The sequence below is a fragment of the Coffea eugenioides genome, chromosome 11 (genome assembly GCF_003713205.1).
Source record: "Coffea eugenioides isolate CCC68of chromosome 11, Ceug_1.0, whole genome shotgun sequence".
Classification (NCBI taxonomy): Eukaryota; Viridiplantae; Streptophyta; class Magnoliopsida; order Gentianales; family Rubiaceae; genus Coffea; species Coffea eugenioides.
In genome coordinates, this window is record NC_040045.1 from 34,726,954 (window position 1) to 34,749,007 (window position 22,054).

Here is a 22,054-nt window from a genome sequence, read left to right on the forward strand (position 1 = left end):
GCTTTTCCCATCGTTGTAAGGCTTTTCCTTTTCCTTTTTTTTTTTTATGGAAACCCAATAAAAAGAAAAAAAGGATTGGTTTTATGATAAGATTGATTGCTAAAACCGTAATAAATATTGCTTGCTTCAAGGGGAAGATCATAGCGGTTCTGTTTTCCTACGGTTGGTTTGCAGTATAGGTGGCAAACCAACCCACTTAACTACATTTACCCATACCCGTCCATGAATAGATAGGTATGAGTATCTTAAATTTTTGTAGATGGATATAAATGGGTTACCCAATAATACCCATTTAATAAATGGGTATTATTGGATAACTCATCAAACCCAATTAACCCATTTAGAATTCTCTTCCCGCACCCATTTTTTTTTTTTCAAATTTTTCAGTTTGTCATGATGCTAACTACTTTTGTTTTATTATTATTATTATTTGTTGATTTTATTTTATTATTTTATTTTCTCTTAGTTTGTTAACTTGCTCATTTTTTAGCATTACCAATTTATGATAAGTTTTAGCCTCTTTTCTTATCTTTCTAAAATGAAATTTTAAATTTATATATGAAAAAAACGCTAGGGGTTCAAAATTTTTGGATTAAGTTTTTATATTAACTTTTATAGTACTTAGTTCAAATATTTTTTATTCTTATTATTCAATTATTAAATAATATGTAATTTTGCAACATAGAGTATAAATGAAAAAAAAATTGGTAATTAGGCTTATTGAACATTATAAGTAAATATTTAAAATTAATAATGGGTACAAAGAGCGGTATAAATTGATAACTTAGTTTACAAAAATAAATTTAAATGAGTTTACAAAAAATTAAAATAAATGGGCTATAAATGGGTAATTGGGTTACCCAATTCATTTTTTGACTTACCCATTTATACCCATCTAATTAAATGGGTATAAATGGGTTGACTCACTTATACTCATTACCCATTTTACCCAACCCAAACCCACCAAAGTCACCCATTTTGACACCTCTAGTTTGCAGATATAAGCAATGTTTTAAAAATCAGACCGTTAATTGAACCGGTGAAGTGAAAGGGTCGAGGTTCAACCGGTCGAACCGGTTCAACCTCGGTTCAATGAATTTTTTAAAAAATAATTTATATAAATATATATATGTACAAAATAAGACATGTAATGGACTAATTTAATACTTTATATGATGAAAAGTTTACTATTTTTTAATAACTTGGATTTTTAAAAATAAATTTTTTAAATTATAAGTTAAAACAAATAAATTTCGTCTCAATTTCAATTATATCTAAATCCAACCCAAAAATATCACAATATTTTGAAATTATACAAAATTCACGTCTATGAGAATTTAGATATTGTGAACTTAAATTTTAATTTACGTTTTGGGATTTAAAGATTGCAATTTAAAAAAGAAAGTTTGGAATTTGAAGGAAGTCAAGAGAATCGAAAATAGAAATGTAAACTCGATAAGAAACAAAAAATGAGATAAAAGTGAGTGGTTGTGGCATTAAATACTTTGGGTTTAAAAAAATAATTCTTTTTTAACTTTTTTAAATTTAATGGACGAAAACAAAATTAAAAGATGGAAGAAAATATCAATAAATTAAAAATAAAGAGGTTTGATTAAAAAGGGAGTGACAAAAGAAAAGAGAATAGAGAGAGAGAGAGAGAGTTGAAAATTAAAAAGAAAGAGCCATGAGAGGATGAGATTTTGTAAGAAAAATGGAAAAAAGAAATATGAGTATTTGCTTTATATAAATAAGTTATCAAAAAAAACTAATAAGATTTGATGGTGTAACGGTTAATACATTGGTTTTCTATTACAAAGGTCTTGAGTTCGAATCTTAATAGCTGCATTTTGCAAAACTTAAACCGGTTCAATCCGGTTCGACCGATTTTCTAACAGAGTCAACTATGACATTGAATCGGACCAATGCCATGGCCGATTCGCGGTTCAACTGGTCGAACCGGACTGGTCCAGCCCGGTTTTCAAAACATTGGATATAAGCACTACAACTACAAGAAAATTATCAATTAATGACACTCAAAAGCAGCGGCGGAGCCAAGATCCCAAGGTAAGTGGGGTCAAATTTTAATATAGTAAACCTTGGAACCCGTTTTGATTGTTATTTTCTAGAGTTTTCGTAGGAAAATATGTTATAGGGATTTGATGTATTTGAGGTAAAATAATAATTAAAAAATATGTTCATGAAAAAACGTAACAACTTTGTTTTGAAGAAAATCCAAAAATTTTTGGTAGTACATTAAAACTTCTATAAGGAAAAAAGTAAAAACTACTAGCATTATATGCATATTATTTTTTTTAATAGAACATATTATAGCCGTTAATACTGGTGCCACGATAGTATACTAACACTTAAAAAATCTACAAAACAATTATTAGAGTGACATTTTAGCATGCCATTGTACCACGAATCCATGTCATGAGAAGGTGCCACTAAATCATTTTTTAATGGAACTTGCAAATGTCATTAATTTGAGCTCTCCTATCATTTTAAGTATCATCATTTTCCATGGCACTTTCAAAGGCCACTAAAAAATTGGCAAAATTTGAAAAAATTAAAAAATTAACAATCAAATTAATCATATTGATATCTGTAACTGTTACAACTTAAAAAAATTTCTCCATCAAAAGAAATTCACAACTAACTAAAATATCAAGTAAGAAATAATTTGGATATGCTTGGATAGGAGACTATTTGGGATAATATTTCGAAACAAATACTATAACACTTTTTGGATTTGATATATGTGAGATAAAAAAATGGTTGAAAATGTATTTATGATACAAGTAAATAAATTTGGCAAATAATAAACTATCCAGACAAACCAAGTGTATCAACTACAATGTTAGTGTACACAAATTCACATACGTTTGTACATGAACCATGTGTAAAAACATTAATTTTTTAAGGTAACGATTTGAATAAGGTGATGTATTCCTTGCTTTAATTTATTAACCCTTTGAGATGATTTATTTGCAATCTGCATTTAAATAATAAAGTAAACATATTAGCTCTACTTGAGGATTGTAAAACTACTAACTGAATATATATCCAACAATATCTGAAAGTTTAACAACAACCAAAGTGGAAAGCATGAAGGACTACCTTGAACCTCCCATGTAGCAATTGAAGGCATTCCGACAAAGAAACCTCAGCATTCTCCAATATTCTTTCTAAAATGAAAAGAAATAAAGTATCGATAGGTTAAGATTTGATCCCAAAACTCAAGGAAAAAAATGAATAATCCAATAATTCCTAACACCTGACTATATCTTTTGAACTTAACACCATAATTTTAGATTTGCTTATAGAAGTCATGCTTCTCAAAATCAGGCTCTTCCAATGTCAGGGAGATGTTGGCACGTTTGACCAAACAACGCAGTAATTAAATGAAGACAACATGCATTGCACCTTTTAACTTTTTGGGTATTGCGCTGAGCAAAATGGTTAGGTATAGAGAGTGATTAGGAAGTCTGAAATTTATTTCAATTGGAGGTTCCCCCGATATTTTTTGTGGCTTGTCCCACCCCAACTTGGATAACTACTAATCAAAAAAGTAGTGTCTATGCTTGTGAGGGTGTCCTAAAATTATAGAACCACAAAAAAATCCTAGAAGCCTCTTTATTTTGGGTGAAAGTCTTACAAGTATATACCTATATATACAAACACATTCAGGGCATGGGTCATTCGCTGCTATCTATCCTTTACTGAAAACCCTTTTTTAAGAAGAGAAGACCAGAAAACAAAATGATGGGTGTGATCAAAGGGGAGTTTGAAGTGACCATAAGGAAGAATGAGGTGGTGCCACCAGCGATGCCAATGCAAGAGTATAGACTGCCGCAGTCCAACCTTGACTTGCTCTTGCCTCCCGTCAACCCAAGCTCAATCTTTTTCTACAAGAAGCCCTTAGATGAAAAGTTTACATTTGACTGCATGGTTGGAATTCTCAAGACAGCCTTGGCTCAAACATTAGTGCATTACTATCCACTTGCTGGAGAAATGGTGCAAAACGAAGCCGGAGAACCTGAGGTTCTGTGCAACAACCGTGGCGTGGACTTCATTGAAGCATTTGCTGATGTCCAGCTTAAAGACCTCAACTTCCATAACCCTGACGAGAGCATAGGTGGTAAGCTCGTCCCAGCATGGACTCGAGGCATGATGGCTGTCCAGGTGAATCTATTGGAAAACCATTGCTAATTAAGCCGTTTTTTATTTTGAGCTGTTACTTATTTTTATACGTTTTATTATCTTGATTTCGGGTGGAGGGATACAATCCTAAAAATCGTTCGTCCAAGCCAATATCTTAAAAACTCAACAGAAATGCTCAAATATGTTCTTAGGTTGTCGACAAGTAGTACTACATAGTCATCGTCATGAATGAGTGATAATTCTACCCCTTGCGTTTTCAAACTATGTATGGTACAATCGCTTTCAAGTTAAAGGACTTGTATCCAAATTGCCATATACAACAAAGTTGTACTACTCAGTAGTTAGTACTAAAAAATTGTACAATCCAGGAGGAAGGGAAGCAAAATTTTCGGAGATAAAGAGTTATTATTTATACCCTAGATAGAACTACTATTTAGGTGGATCCAATCTCGTATATCAACATGCGTTTATCAGATCTACTGAAGAGTTCTCTATAATTAAATGGAGTTGTAATTCCCTAGCAAAACGAAAAAAAATTCTCAATAATTCTGAAAACTTGAAATCTTGGATAGTATTACAAATGCAGACATTATGAGCCGGTCAGGTTATCTTATGCAGATCTATATTACTAGTGAATCTAAACTGGGATACGTGAACTTGACATTGTTCAACTAATAGCCATGGAAGCTAATAACGCAGGTTACTGGACTCAAATGTGGAGGACTTGTGGTGGCATACACGGTTGATCATCGACTGACCGATGCCTACTCTTCCCAAATGCTTGTTCTGTCATGGATAGAGCATGCTCAAGCCAAACCTCTTTCTCGGATTCCATCATTTCAACGATCATTGCTGCTCCCGCGGCATCCTGGCCACTATGATTCATCTATTGAAAAAGTGTATCTGCCCATCTCAAAGCTACAACTTGAAGCCAATTATCATGATGATCAAGGGGACATAAGCCGTGTATACTATGTGGAGGCCAAACAAATAAGTGAACTCCAGTCCCTAGCCAACAATCCTAAAAACACTGGCATTGGAGGTAAGAGGACCAAGCTTGAATCCTTTAGTGCCTACTTGTGGAAGATACTTGCCTCAAGTGTGGATAAAAGCCACGAGAAAATCTGTAGGATCGGTATCATCGTTGACGGGAGGTCTAGATTGGCAAATGGAGATGAAACTAAAGCTGAATTGATGGAAGCATATTATGGTAACGTGCTTTCAATCCCATTTGGCGAAAAGAAAATTGAAGAGCTTAAGAAGAAGCCATTGAGTTGGATAGCAGATGAAGTTCATGATTTCATCAATGGCGCAACTAACAAGGAACATTTTCTTGGGGTCATAGATTGGGTTGAGGCACATCGCCCTGAGCCAGCATTAGCGAGAATGTATGCCACCAGGGTTACAGAGGAAGGGCCGGCCGTTGTCATTTCATCAGGGCTGCGATTTCCGGTAACGGAAATGGATTTCGCATGGGGCGTCCCGGCCATTTTGTCGTATTATTTCCCATGGGGTGCCCAAGCAGGTTACGTTGTGCCAATGCCAAGTCCAATTGGTAATGGAGATTGGATTGTGTACATCCATATGCTGAAGGACCAATTGCATTTCATTGAAAGTGAAGCTCCCCATATTTTCAAGCCCTTGACTTCCACATATCTTAACCTGATGTGAGTTACAAAAGGGGCGTAATCACTTCGAGTTTTTTTATTGAATTAAAAAAATAAATAACTGAGTGCTTTTTGATGTATGTACCTTGTATTCCTGCACAGGATTCTATCTTGAACCCGTTTGAATTCGTGTTGTCGATTCTCTTCATGAAGTTACTCTTGTCCTATTAAAAGTGTAATAATTTTCATTTTAGAATGTTCCAAAATATTAGTTATATTAACAAAGTTAAAGTTATCTTTTATCTCTCTTCCCAATATTGCTCTTTCTTTAATTAAATGCAAGTCAAATTCAAATTTTTTATTTTGAGGGTAAGAAAGTCAAATCCATCTTCTATTTCTCTTTCCAATATTGCTCTTTTTTTTTTTTTAATTAGCTGCTTGTTGAATTCAAATTCAAAATTTTTTTGGAATGGAAAACACTAACATCACAATCAGAGGAGTAATTTTAAAAAATAGATTCTCGAAAAGCGACAAACAAATTGGAATGGAAGGAATGCTATGTTGCTTCCAACTAATTGTTAAGCTCTTTGTATGGGTATATTCTTTCTACAAATTGAGATACTCAATCCTACATCAGAAATTTAAGAGATGTGGGACTAAGTTATAAGTAAGAGTCTAAGCATTCAAATCCAATTTGATATATCTATTTTGGACTAACTAGGACAGTGTCAAAATAATTGGATTTGGATGCTGAGACTCGAGTTGCACCTTGGACAACCAGGTTTTTTTTTTTTTTTTTTTTTCCGAAACGTTAGAGTCATTTCATTCCAAGTGCTGAGAAAAATACAAGTACGAGCAAAGGCCCGATAGTTCTGTACAAACAGTGCTCAATAGCACTGAGGAACAATCCATTCCTCATCCACAATAATGCCAAAGGCATGATAACTTAAACTTTTACTTCTTTCTATTCTATCCTCCCTAACAGAGCTAAACAAGCACATGCGAAACAGCTTCTGCATGTTAAGTATGTCCTCTATCAAGGTAGCTAAACTGCAGTTGGACAACCAGGTTTAGGGTGTGATATCCTTTATGGCGCTTCTACTGTTGCTGGAATTTCGAGTGCATCCGGCTGCTTCAGGCTGTTGTACGTTCAAGTGCATTGATCTGGCTTTGTGCGCTGTACATTGTACATGGGAAGGTTTTGCTGGTGGTCCACTTTTCCTTTATAGGGAGGACTCCTGCTCAATTGGTTGTGGACTGTGGACTCCACTTTGATTATTTGTATATATAAACTACAGACATTATGGAAGAGAAATGACTCTATTGGCTATCTCTCTCATTGAGAGCCTCTCTCTCTAACTTTTAGAGAATCCCTCCTCGGTGTAGGAGAGTGGGAGCAAAAGTTTTCAAAGTTTCAAAAGTTCAAAACTCAAACACAAATCCCAAACACTGCTCTTCTTTGGCACCAACCCAAAATTCACCATAGAATTAGCAATCTTGAGAGTAGACAAAACCAGAGTTTCATCTTTATTTATTGGAGGAGTAAATGCTTTGGACAAAACATGATCCATTTAGACAAATTTATGGAGCACTAACCTTTTTCGGAATTTGGACTGTCGTTACTCCTCTCTAAAGATTAGAGGTTACGTATAATTAAGTATATCTTCATATTTAAATTTATTCCTCAAATAGAATATTATGTGCTAGCATTACATAAAAGCCATATGAACCACAAGACGGGGACGCAAGATTAAGCTTAATTGGTTATTACATCCTAGACAAAAGAACTTTCTAAATTTGTCCTGTGAGAGATTTCTGGTACTAATGGTTTTTCCATATATTGTACTTATTCTATTTTTTTTACGATGATGGGACCTACAATATTACTTTACTCGTTCCCTTTTTTAAATTCCATAAAATCGTATTCCTTCATTAAAATCTTATTCCTAAGTCAACCTTACAGTCTAATAGAAAAAATCTTGTAGAATACTACTGGTTACAAAATATATGGATGGAACCATATTAAACTACTGATAATTTTAATACTACTGGTTACAAAATAATTTTACAAAATAATAAGATTTTAATACTACTGGTTACAAAATACTACTGATAATTTTAAAAGTTTAATATGGTTCCTTAAGGTATCAAATAGAAAAAATCAAATGAGACACACCATTTTCTTAGTGATGACTTTGGCGAATAGGCATTCTATCAAATCGATTAGATACCACAAAAAAATCTTTAATGTGAAGTTCTACTATATAATGTATCTGTCTAACAAATGCCAAGCGAAATTGCCAGAGCAATTATCTTCTTGTCAGAGCGCATTTTACTTAAATATCAAAATTACCCTCAATCAATCAACTTTATATGTGTTCATTGATTTTTCAAGGATTTATTATGCATTAATTACTCCTATTTTCTCTCTCTAATTAAATATTTTCTGATAGGGTTTCTCACTCTTCTTATTATTATTCTCATTTCTCTCTTTATCACTCACACACTAAAACATCTATTATTTTATATTTAAATAACATTGTACCTTTTTGGTTCTATGTGCTCTTCCTTTTATATTCAATTCTAAAACTTTTATTTATTCATTCATTTTTTTTTTTGCAAATAAGCATCATTTGAAGCCAACAAATTTCAGATTAAAGTGATTATTATTGAAAAGGGGTATCTTTACATAATAAATCACACAATGGCTTTGCTATTTTAGAAAAATCCTTAATACAGCGCCTATAAAAGCCTGCGTGTCCTAGAAAGCTTCTTATCCCCTTGACATTGTTTGGAGGAGGTATTCGTTCGATGACTTCAATTTTTGCCTTATCCACCTCAATTCCCTTAGAGGAAATCTTGTGCCCTAAAACGATTCCTTCTTACACCATAAAATGTGCATTTCCCAAAATATATAAATAACTATGAAAATGGAAAACTGGAAATTGGAAAATATCAAAGAAAGTGAAGAATCGTTACCTCAAATGTGTAGAGTAATGCTAGAAGATGGTAAGGATGCCAAATGTAAGGAGAAACAAGCCTAAATTCGACCCAATTCTTCTCTCTTTCAATTATTGTCATGTCATTGTAACTCAATACTTTAGCACTAAAATTTTTTTGACATGCAACATACATTTTTCCTTTGAATTCTACTTGTTTATCATTGCCTCTAAACAACTAATACTATTAAAACTTTACCATCTTTTTCTCTTTTATACTTGTCATGTAAATCTTGACTTTATCTTTTATCAAGTATTCATATTTATAATGTAAGACTTGGTTTCTATCAATTATTCATATTCTCTAATAATTAGATGAAAATAAGTTTGAATTATATTACATTATATATCCCATGAATATTGAAGGTAAAATGTAAGGCTGTTTTTTGAGATTATTTTTATTTTAAAATATTATTTACTTTGAATTAAATTACATTGTGTTTGAAAAAAGAACCCTTTGAGTAAAATTTTAAAAATAAGAAAAATATAAGAGCATTTAAAATTAATAAATGAGAAATTATTAAAGCTAAAACCAATTTAGTAAATCATAAAAATAATTGATGAATAATGTGTGTATGTGTGTGTGTGTGTGAGAGAGAGAGAGAGAGAGAGAGAGAGAAGAATGTGAATAAAAACTTTAATAAGAGAGAGAAGAAAAGGAATAATTAGTGTTTAATGGATATAAAAAAATTCAAGAAAAATATACGGAGTTCATTAATTGAGGATAATCTTGGCATTTGAGGAACATTTACTCTGACAAGAACATTATTGCTCTAAAAACATCACTAGCCTAATAGGTGCCATTGTTAAAATATATTTCAGGTGTCATATTTTTAAAATATAAAATTAATTAGAAAAAGTAAATAAATATAAGGAGAGTGGGTAGATTAAATAGGGAAAATACATAAATACAAAGAGAGTAATAATTGTAATACATATACACATAGTAGTTAAGTGAATTTTATATGTATTAATGAGTGCTACTGACATCTGTTGGAAAAATTCATAATATATTTCTTATATTGAAGATTCTCGAGCATAGATTACCCTGATATTAATACTAATGAGTAAAGCATGAGCTGACTCCTTACTTATTTTCCTTTCTAAGCTATAATATCATATTCTTTTGCAAAAATTCACCATACACTTAGAAAGATCCTAAGGACAGATAGATATTACCAGGCATACAAGCATTATTTTTTTCTTTTCTTTATACTGTCATTAATCATTGTGATGAGGGTATGGATAATGATTAGAACAACTAAGATGAACAAATTCAGGCCCGGAAAACTTTTTAAATTGGTACTTTTAATTCTCAGGCATAGTCTCCAACATGAAGGTGCATTAAACATTTTTCCCAGCAAGGAAAAGAAAAATAACTAAAGAACCTAAAAGAACAAGGAACAAGATTTCATTCATTACCTTTATACTAAGCCTGCTAGTAAAGCTTCTGCCAAGCTTCATTTCAATTCTCATATATTCTAGACAATAATTTTAAGCGGCGTTCTGGTTCTCATTATCCATATTCTCTGCTAGCTCAGCCAAACTTTTTCTTTTATTATTATATATTTATTATTTTTTTGGGTAGAAAATCTCAAGACAATCAGGCAAATACTAGGCAAAGAGAGAGCAATGGAAGAGGCATTGCTGCCAGAAAATGGTGTGGAGACAAGATCAAGAAGGGTGGTAGCTCGCAAGACTTGTGTAGAAGAGTTGGAAAGGGTCAACAGCATAGCACTTCCGATGATGGTAGCAACAGTGGGACAATATCTCTTGAGAGTTTCACCAATCTTCATGTTAGGCCACCTTGGCCAGCTCCAACTTTCCGGTGCCTCCATTGCCACGTCTTTTTCCAATGTTACTGGCTTCAGTGTTCTGGTAAGCTCTTTCACAAGCTACCACAAGAATTCCACATGAAAAATGGTTCCAATATTATTATTATTTGATTATCCAATCACATATAATTAGTGACATCTTTGTCTGTAATATACGCTTTCAAACATACAATGTTTTGTAACAAATCAACGGTTCCTGTACCACAGAAATTTTTGATAGAGACATGGTCTATGAATCGCCTCTCACAGCAAAGTGAGCCTCACGTGAATTCCATTCGTGGAGCTCCCAATTTATACAGATAGTCTATGTGGATTGTGGCCTATAACAGAAGGTCTAATTAATAAGACAAAAGTAGTATTGGTCATTCTGAAATTATTGTTGAACATGGGTAAAGTATTATGGTGCAAAGATACTTGTTGAGAGGTAAAAATTAATAAGCATTCCTCCCATCTCAACTGATTCCAGGTAATCTTGACTGCTTAAGGAGAAAAATGGCTTATTTCATGATTATTCTGGCAGTATTGTCTTCAGAGTAATAATAATTATTATGAAAAATTGCACTGCTCTTAGTCGAGCGAATTGTAAATTTGGCTCCTTTCTCAATATGTTGACTGACGCAGTGATTCAATTTTGTCGACTAACTCCAGGCAACTGTCTAACAGATTACAAAGCTTAATTCCATTATAAATTGGGATAATGCTGGATATGTGCTCATGTAAATATGTTTATTAAGAAATGAAACAAATTAACTACCATGCAGTTTGGGATGTCAGGTGCACTAGAGACCTTGTGCGGTCAGGCTTTCGGAGCAGAACAATACCAGGGACATGGAACCTATACCTATGGGGCCATCATATGTCTTTTTATAGTTTGTATACCAATATCCCTTCTGTGGATCTTCACAGACAAGTTGTTAATTCTCACTGGCCAAGATCCTGCAATTGCAACTAAGGCTGGCAAATACTTGATCTGGCTCATACCTATTCTCCATTCGCTTGTTCGCTTCCTCCAGACTCAAGAGTTTAATCTTTCCAATGCTGCTAAGTACAGTTGCATCTGTATCCTTACAACTGCCTCTTTGTTGGGTTCTTGTATTCAAGTTGAAGCTAGGGAATGCCGGAGCAGCTTTGTCAATTGGTATATCAAATTGGTTAAACGCCATCTTGCTTGTGCTGTATGTGAAAACATCTCGTGTTCCTTTCTCAATGGATGCACTTCAAACTCTGGGGGGATTCTTCCGTTTTGCTGTCCCTTCCACTGTAATGGTTTGGTAAGTTTTAATCCTTAAGCCTCTTTAATTGTCCAGACATCTTTCTTGTCCTCCGGTTCTTTAATATCTTCAAATCTTCCTGATCATGGTAGTTTGGAATAGTGCGCATTTGAGCTAGTCATATTGCTGTCTGGCCTGTCACCAAAACCTAAGCTAGAGACCTCTGTGCTATCGATATGGTGAGATTTTTTTTTTCAGCATTTTGCTTCTGTGATAAGAACCTGAGAACTAATTGTTACTGATTCCAGCTTAACCATTACTTCACTGCACCACCACATACCTTACTCTTTTGGCGTTGCTGCAAGGTTTGCCCTGAGTAATGTTTACTAAGAACGCATTAATTTTTACTTTATACAACAGAGAAGTGTTATGACTTCATGCAAGTAAGATTTGTCTAAAAGGAACATATTTTGTACTTTGTAGTGCACGGGTATCAAATGAGCTAGGAGCTGGGAATCCAGAGGCAGCAAGAACCGCTCTTTGTATGGTGCTATTACTATCTGTATTAGAATTTGTTCTGCCAAGCATAAATTTATTTCTCTGCCGTTCTATAATTGGATATGCCTTCAGTGATGAGAAAGAACTTATCAACTATGTCAAAAACATGACTCCTCTTGTATGCATCTCCATAATAATCGATGGCACAGAAACGGTATTATCTAGTATTTTGCTCTCTGGCTAAAAGCTTTCATGATCTGTTGACTAATTGGAAAGAGTTACATCCCAGATAGTGTTGCAATTTTGGAATAACTAACATCATAATTATTAGATGGCTAATTGTGCATATAATTTGTGAATAATTTTTCTTTTATTTTGCTAAAATATAGTGTTAATTGTTAGATTCTATTGATATTTGGTTTTTGATGTTGTTTTTAAAAACTTATGGTAAAAAGTGTATTAAAAGTCGAATTTCTAGAAGACAATACTTTAGAAGGCGTGACCACATTTTAACTTGTTGTGAAGTCCTAATGTTACTAGTTGTAAAGTGGAACAATACTTGAGAAGGCGTAACCACATTTTAACTTGTTGTGAAGTCCTAATGTCACTAGTTGTAAAGTGGGTACAGTTTAAAATCTCTGCTGATACATTTGTAATTTCCTAAAGGGGTTATACTTGATTAGTTATTTAGGTGCATGAGCAAGAATATCTTATGTTTTGATCTGGTCATATTAGTATTAGAGTTGAAAAAGGACTCTTATCCTTTAGAGAAGAAGCAGACGTTTGGAGGAGGTCCGTTGGGCATTAAACTAGTCTCGTGGGGAATAAAAACAAGGATGGAGCCGTTCCTTTCTCGCTGGTTCCTTTTCTTATTTTTCTCTTCAAAAACAATAAATCCTAGCTTAGGCTGATTTGATAACCACAACAAGTAAGTTATTTGTGATTATTTCCCTTGTCACAACAATTAGGCTGATTAGCTGTTTCCTGCAAGAGCTCAAGGAAATAAGAGGGATTTGTCATCCCAATCCGAAGGTTGGTTGCATAATTGAGTAACCTCTTGTTTTAGTTTTTTCCCACCCATTATTGGTTGGATGCTTGTATTGGCAGACTGAAGAAGATCATTATATGCAGGCAAGTTTTTTTTAATTAATTGTACATGGTTATATTTTAACTTAATAAGAATGGTTGAAAATAGGTTCTTTATCCCAATTACTATAAAACAAGATTGAGATATATACAGCATCATTTTTGGTCCTTTCGAGTGTAAAATTTTAGGTATTGGCGCGCAATGAGAACATCCAAATGATAAATGAACTTCTTTTAAAAACACAACATTGAATATCAAAAAGAAAAAAGAAAAAAAAACTTCTTTTAATGAACATCCATTTGGTACTTAAGAGGAATACCAGAAAATAGCATGAATTTTGATCATTCTCCTCAGCATAAGAAGTTACGTGAAGTCATGAACATGCTGCCAACTATGAAATTTGACAAAGTAGACTAACTCTGTGATTTTCTGAGAATGCTAATGAATATATTATCACTAATTTCATACATAATTAACATGAGAAAAATATACTTCTCATTGCAAATTAAGCAAGTCAGAAATCTAAAGCATCATTCCTTTCAGCCATTCATTTGTTTTCCTTTAGCTGTCATCTGTTGAACTGCCAGATATAGCCCGAGTTATATCCGTTACCAACATAATATCCAAAACATTCCACAAGAAGAATTGATGCATCGTTAAAAATTATAATGTATAGTTTTCCTAAGTAACAAAATCACCACAATTCAGGATTCATTACGTACGCATTCGACACAATACGGATGCATATTTGATAACAATATTAAGTGCTTAAATTCTAATAAAATTGAAAGGAAAAAGACTAAATTCCAGAATGGAGTACTAGTTCTTACCAAACTAGGCCAACTCAACTCAGAGCTAAATACCAAAGTCTTATTACTTGTTTTTGCTGCATAATGACCTGAGCTTCTCTATTGCTTCATGCAACTCTTCTTCACCTTCTTCTCTTAACTTTTTACTCAATTCTATAGCTTTTTGTCCCTGTAGTTTTCCCTCTGTCTTCTTGACAACCACCTCGTTTATGACTCTAGCAATCTCTTCCCTCTTTATCTGTCCATCTTCATCCTTGAGAATCTCAATACCAACACCAATCTCTACTGCAAGTCTTGCGTGAAGAGGCTGATCAAGATGCATTGGCAAGGCCAACAACGGAACCCCATAATATATGCTTTCGATCACAGAACCCCATCCACAGTGACTCACAAAACCACCCGTGCTTCGATGCCCAAGAATTTTAGCCTGTGGTGCCCATCCATTCACGACCATCCCTCTTCCTTTCACCCTCTCAAGAAACCCTTCTGGTAAAGCTTCTTCGAGGCCCATGGCATGTCCAACTGGAAATCTAACTACCCATATGAAGTTAGCATTGCTCAGCTCCAGCCCTACTGCTATCTCTTCCCTTTCTTCCTTCGACAGGAAATATTCGCTCCCAAAAGAAACATAAACCACTGATGCTTCATCTTTACTATTCAGAAATTCAATGATAAGGGAATAGCTGTCCGCCTCCTTGCCGTTATCTTCTTGATTACTAAGAGGTCCTACAGCAACCAGTTTCTTCCCGCAAGAGGAAGATAAGTGATCAATATATTTCCCCTCAATTCCTCTCCAGCTTTTCACCAAAACAATATCAGAAGATAGTTCAATGCTCTTAAAAACATCTAATGCGTCACCTTCTTTTGCTTTGGATTCTTGTAGCTTGGCTAATATCTTCTTTATCTCATAGTCCCTATAAAAAATTTCGGGGAAAGGGTAAGTCTCATTAGCACCAGAGACTCTGCATCTAAGGCTATGATAAACGAAAGACAAGTTCACTGCTCCCACAACTAGGAAAAGAACAGAAGGGATATGATTCAGTGCAGCTAGCTCTGAGGCCCATGGTTGGAAACCATCGTAGACTAGCAAATCAGGTTTCAAATTGTTGAGTATGTTTTGGAAGTTGGTTTTTGCCATATGGAACGCACGCTTGAGGGTTGGTTCGAGATGGGGTGGGAGGTTTTTTGTTGTGTGATAGTGTGGAGGGAGTTCAGGCAAATCTGGCAAGTCAAGTTGTACGAATTCGATTGTATGATCAGATGAGTTCTCATCAAACTTAGCACTTCTCTTCATGAAATTCAAGTTGATTTCAGTGGAGCACAAGTATACTTGGAAGTTGCTTTTGGCGAGTCTCTTGGATAGTTCCGTGAAGGGAGAGATGTGACCATGAGCTAGCCATGGAAACATCAAAATTCTGAATCTAGGAGCATTAGATTCTCTTATTGTCCCTTCCATGGCTGATTGAATTTTGGAAATCCCCAATGTTTCGTTTGTTCTTTAGAATGGAACGTATAAACCCGGGGTACTATATATGATGGTTTTCTTTGTTCTTGAGAATGTGACCAAAAAAATAATAATAATAATAAAAGGATTCTTGCTTAACATGAATTTAAAATAGAATCGGTCTACGACTCTATCGTCCAATAGATGACTAGTTTTCAGTCTCAACGGAAGGCTTGGAATTTACAGAATACAGGCATAGTTTGCAATTTCGTCAGCTCACGCACATTCCTAATACATCAATCACAAGAGAGTTTGAGAACGAAGGACTTCTTGAAAGCTTTTTCACAAAAGAGCTATAACAACAGAGAGTTCAAGTGGAGTTCATATATCACCCAAAGGAGAATTTCATCACATCACGCACCATTCCAAATACATCAATCAGAAGAGAGCTTGAAAACAAAGTAATTGTTGAGAGCTTTTTCACAAAAGAGCTATAACAACAGAGAGCTATTATACAACTAGAGTTCACATGTCACCCAAGGAGTTAAACAAAGATAGGTGTTATCACTTCATAGAGCAATAATACCTTCTTGAAAAAGAAGAAATTAAAAAGCCAAAACCATGAGTGTCGGTGGTGCGGCACCTTTTTGTTGCATTAGTGCCTTGATGTAAATAATTACCTATTTAGTTGTATAATATATCATTTCCATAACATTTTTTATTTGTTTTTGAAAAATATTTGCATAGGTATCGTTAGGGCCTAGGTGAAAAATTATTTTAATAATACGTTTATACATAATAACCTTTAGAAGAATATACTAAATTTATATTGATGATGAAGTGTTAAGTTTTTTTTATTATGTGTAATCAAGAAAATCTGATTTGTTTTTGCATTTTGAGTACCATATTCTAAGTTTGATATATTAGCATCAAATAGATTTAGTGTTGCAACCATATCAAGAAAGATAAATAGAAGAAAAAGAATGACAGCACAAAATCCTTAAAGTTGTGAATGGTACATTACAGGCACGAGAAATGAAAATAATTAATACCTCAAAGATAGCTTCTAAAGAAAAAAGACTAAGGATTTTTTAAATGAGTAATTTCTATGTGATGGAACATGTGCAATTAGTGAGGAAAAAAGAATTAAAGAGTGAAGTATATTTTAAATTGATCTTGTTTTAATAGTTGTGCATTTCTTTTGTTTAATAAAATCTAAAATATTAATTCACTTTGAGTAGTCTGAGATGCGGGCATCTCTTATATCAAGTCCAAATTATCAACATTTTTAATAATTGTCACTTTAACACAATTTTCACTTATTTTAGTAGTATATTATATCTAGGCAAATTCTATGACATCAAGCATTATATGTCACAAAATGTAATACATATTTGTATCATGACTTTGATATTATGATTAATTTGATTTTAGGTGAATTGTAAACATATTAGTTGAGTTTAGAATATCAAATTTGATTTTGTATTGTATTTTTTAATTTAAAAGGAATATATGTTGATCGGGACATTGGATAAAGAATATATACTAATTTCTTACCAATAAGATGATCTTTATACCGAGCGGAAGCTGAACTATTAAAAGAAAGAACCGTCAAAATTCGTACTGACTCGCAATATTAAAAAAAAAAAAGAAAAACTACACGTGGCAGGTTGAGTATTCATTCATCTTTATTGAGCCCATTTCTCTTTCTCATTTCAGTTTTTTTTTCCCTTGCATGACCGTATCAGCCGGTGTCCCTCCATCCTGTCACATCAAGTAGTTGCAACTAGGGCTGTCAACGGGCCGGGTCCGGGCCGGAATTCATTATTCCGGACCCGGACCCGAATTACTATGCCGGATCCGGATCCGACCCGTTTACCCGACGAGTCTTTTATTATATGTTCCGGATCCGGATCCGACGGTCCCGGATCCGGATCCGGGTCTACCCGAACAAATTTACCAAAATTTATAATTTCTAATAAAAATGAGAAAAAAATATATTTGTAAACTAATTTCTAACTAATGCAAAGAAAAAACCAAATAAGAAAAGAAATCAAATTAACTTTATTAAAATACATCACCCTAATCAAATTATATTGATAAATATATATTTTTTAAATTATTAATTCATTTATATCCGGATCCGGGTCTAATACGGGTCGGAATACTATATTCCGTATCCGACCCGTTTTTTTGTTTGATAAAACGGATCCGGATCCGGATCCGGGAAACGGAATTAAATCCCTACCCATACCCGTAATAATTTCACGGATCCGGTCCGGATCCGGGTCTAGACCCGACCCGTTGACAGGCCTAGTTGCAACGGAGGTAGTCCTTGCCACTTTTGTGATAGTCGGTAGAACTTAGCAACCAGAAACCGGTGTCCTACACTATCTATCCTGCTACTGTCCAATTTCTTTCTTTCTTTTTATTTTTTGTGCTTTACGATGAGTGACTAGTTTGAGCTATATTTGAATGACATTTTAAGTTATTTTTAGTCACTTTTGCAATACTATAAAAAGGAAATGGATTATTTTGGCTATAATTAGTTTAAAATACTCTTAAGTGATTAAATGAGATTTATGTCCCTTATACTTGCATTTTGTCCATAATTTTTATAGGAGTTGGAAGTAGATTTCGTTTGGATGAAAAAGGAAAGTTGACAAATTTGACACAGCTTTGTATTTCGGCTATAACTTGAGTTACATTGATTGCATTGAGATGATTCTTAAATTATTTTGAAGATAAGATATGGATCTACAATTCTTGTGAAAACATCGAAATCTAATTTAAAGGTTTTTCAGGCTAAAAAACCAAATTACAGTAGCCAATTTCTATTATCGAAACTGAAATAAGGCATTGAGTAGTTAAGAATATTTCAATAATTTTTCAACCTACACAAATCCAAATGAGGTGATTCTTGATGCATTGGAAAGCTAACTCAAAAGGCTACCAGTCTTATGTTTTGGTCAAGAGTTAATTCAGTTTCTATTATTAAGAAAAGTTCAGTTGAATTTGATGCAAAATTGAAACAGCATTGAAGACTGAACAGAAGTTGAGAAGCAAAGTACGGGAGCAATTCGGCCGACAATTCGGCCAGTTTCTGGACGGATTCTTGACCAGATTCTGGTCAGAAATGACTACTCTCCACTTGCACAACTTGTTTCCTCATCCAATAATTCACAACTATTGATGGACGTGCAACAACTATTTTGCAGCTGTAAAAGTGATGTTTAAAGCCTCATTTCTTGACTAATTTCATCTTTAAATAGTCATAGAGTTGCAAGAATCAAGAGAGCTTGGAGAGTGCAAGAAATACCACTAAAATGTCGTTTTTACATTTTCTTAATGTTAGGTTAGTATAGTATAGGATAGTTTAATTAGTTAATCCATCCTTCTTGTTTATTAACTAGGCAAAGATGAAGAAGAAGATGAAGATAAAAGAGATGAACTCATGTGACAAGGGTTACTTTTCATTTCAAACTCTTTATCCTTTGTATTTAATTCTATTGTTTAGTTAATATACAAGTTTGGATTCTATGTTTATTATGTGTTTCTAAAGTTTATGCCTTGAGTTTGATTGAACTTTCTATGATTGTTAGTATTTATTATTTGGCTATTTGATGTTATTATTTTGAACAAGTTATTTAGCACTTTAACTAGGGATGGCAATGGGGAGGGGGTGGGACGGAGGACACCTCCCCCAACCCCCGCCCCGTTGCATTTTAAAGCCCGCCCCCCGTCCCCCGCCCGCGCGGGTGCCCTCGCGGGGGAAGTACTAAAATTAAATTTCATTATATAATTTCATTATAATTAAATTTGAGCAAATAATCAAGTACTAAAATATTAACACATCACCAAATTATTATTCATTATAATTTCACTATTAAAACTCATAAAAATAATTAAACAAAGGTTATTTGAATGCAATCTAATATGATAAAGCAAATATAACTAAAATAGTCAAGTTTTCACTTTTGATACAAATACAATCACTAAATTATTATTGTATTTTTTTAGTAAAAAGTGTTATTTTATTAAGTGTAGTTAGGAATTTAACATAAATATATTAATAAATTTAGTATAAATAATTAATAATTTTTATTAATAGGCATTTATAATTAGTAGTATAATTAAAAATATCATTATATATATAATTATGTACATATATATATATAGTTTTTCAAACGGGTGGCGGGGCGGGCCCCGTTTCTAAACGGGGTGAAAAAATTCCCCCCCGCCCCAACCCCGCCCCAATGACCCACCGTGGGGCGGGTGCCCACCCCCGTTGCCATCCCTAACTTTAGCTCTTTAAACTTGGTACCATTAATTGTGATTATCTAAAGATGTTGTTTTTCAATAAAAATTGAGATTTAACACTAGTTCAAGAAATGTTAAACTTCAGGAGTATATTCACGAGAATAGAGGTGCACCTTTGTAACTTTAGTGATTCATTTCATATAATTTTATAAAAGAAATGAACTTATAACTAATTTCATAGCCACAAGAGTAGGTATGAATTAGTTATAAATATAATTGATTTACTACGAGAGTAGGTTTTATATGCATAAGGAAATTACGCCATAACTAGCCAAGATAGTAGCATTCAATGATCCAAAAATAGCACTTGCATGAGTAGTTAGGGATATCATAACTTAAGGAGTTTTCATTTGTTATTTTCTTGCATAAGTTTAGCATAGTTTTGTTTCTTTTAATTCATTGATCGTCTAAATAATAGAGAAGTTTTAGTAGTACCGATAATTGTATCTTTCTCGTGGGATCGACCTAATATATGCCATAAATCACTAATTTGACTAGTATACTTACAGTCAAAATGGGTATAAATTGGATTTAAACTTGTACACATATCAAACACCCATCATTTTACATCATCGTAAATTATTTTTTTTCCTTTAACTCCAGGAGTGCCATTCTTCCGCCTCAGTTTTAAAATTCCAACTCTCCCCCTTTTCTGAGTTTACTAACAATTGTGTGTATTCTTTGGATGTGTATAAACGCATAAAATTTTCAACCATTTATTTGTAAATAAATATAGATTTTATGTAAGCACACCCAAAAATTGCGCCAAAAATACAAACGAATATACGTTGCATAGACCCAAACCCTTTCCACGTATTTGAACATGTTGTTTGTAGCAAGCATTATCTCTTTATCAATATTTTCACGATTAGTTGTTTTTCTTTTTTTTTCTTTAAATTTTTTGCCGACTTAATTATTTTATGTTGGATGGGGAAGAATTTTTTTTATTCTTTTTAATGTTTAACTGATTCATTTGATTCTTGATTTTTATTGAACATTTGATGAGATGTTAGACAGAATTGACCACTCCAATTTCAAATGAAATACACCAACTATGTGTATCAATACAAATACAAATACAAATGCACACATTTCAAATTGTTTCTCCAAAAATATATAGTGTGTGTGCATATATATCTTGAATAGTAATTACATGATAGATGTTGTAACTTGTAACTTTTACATAGACGTATATGACATTCCCTCTAATCACTTATATCGCTTGAAATTTTAAATAATCGTGAAGTATCTACAAATAAGGGTGGGAATACCTTTATTTAGGGATAAAGATATAAAATAATGATACAAAAAATAGTGGTTGAGAGCGATATATAACTTTCAAAGTTACAGAGAGTTTGTCATCTTCAAATTTTTTGTTCTTTCTTTTATTTTTTTTCGTTGGTCATGCACGAACAACTTTTCAAATTGTCCCCCTACTCACTGCTCTCATCAACCATACAGTTCGATAAATTTACCATGTGAATATATATATATATATATATATATATATATATATATATAGCAGAACTGATAATTGATACTATCTTGTAAGCAAAGTTGAGACTTTCAAGAAGAAAAGCTCGAGATAAATGAATCAAAGCTCGAAATTCATCACATAAATGCAAGAAATCCTCACATCAATACTACCTGCCTAAAATGCACAATTTCAATTAAAGTTTTGGTGGATAGAGTACACCTTGAAAACAAAACTAAACGAATCATCGAAATACAGAAAAGGATCAATTGAACGAAAGAAAAGAGAGTAGCAGGGCAAACTAAGCAAATCTCCAACAAAATTCTCCGGCAACAAGGAAAAAGCATGATCACCTGAACATAAAAAGAAAATGAGACAGTAGCCTATCAGGTATTGCTCTGCCTATACAATAAAAGCTTTTGTACCATCAATGTTTCGAGATTAAAACAATGTTTAAGTTATTACTCAGCATTAATGGAGAACTCGCATTCTTTCATCCTTCCTCTTATTGGGAATAGATAAATTCCGGTTTAAAGGCGAAAGATCATATAGTTTTTTTTTTTATTTTAAAATTTTCTAGCGGATTTGAATGTATGTATAAAATTT

At 33.5% G+C, this 22,054-nt stretch overlaps 2 protein-coding genes and 1 pseudogene across 2 annotated transcripts; 2 read left to right on the forward strand and 1 right to left on the reverse strand.

The window, feature by feature from the left end:
- The first annotated feature begins 3,765 nt into the window (after window positions 1-3,765).
- LOC113751189 (shikimate O-hydroxycinnamoyltransferase-like) lies at window positions 3,766-5,933 on the forward strand. Its single transcript, XM_027295100.1, has 2 exons — window positions 3,766-4,185; window positions 4,864-5,933. The coding sequence occupies exons 1-2, from the start codon at window positions 3,766-3,768 to the stop codon at window positions 5,833-5,835; spliced, it is 1,392 nt and encodes a 463-aa protein (XP_027150901.1). The 3' UTR covers window positions 5,836-5,933.
- Window positions 5,934-10,402: 4,469 nt separating this feature from the next.
- On the forward strand, window positions 10,403-12,558 carry LOC113752381 (annotated as a pseudogene).
- Window positions 12,559-13,987: 1,429 nt separating this feature from the next.
- On the reverse strand, window positions 13,988-15,677 carry LOC113754193 (beta-D-glucosyl crocetin beta-1,6-glucosyltransferase-like). The gene has a single exon (XM_027298548.1). It carries the CDS (start codon window positions 15,664-15,666, stop codon window positions 14,275-14,277), a length of 1,392 nt encoding a protein of 463 aa, XP_027154349.1. The 5' UTR covers window positions 15,667-15,677; the 3' UTR covers window positions 13,988-14,274.
- Between the last annotated feature and the right edge of the window lie 6,377 nt (window positions 15,678-22,054).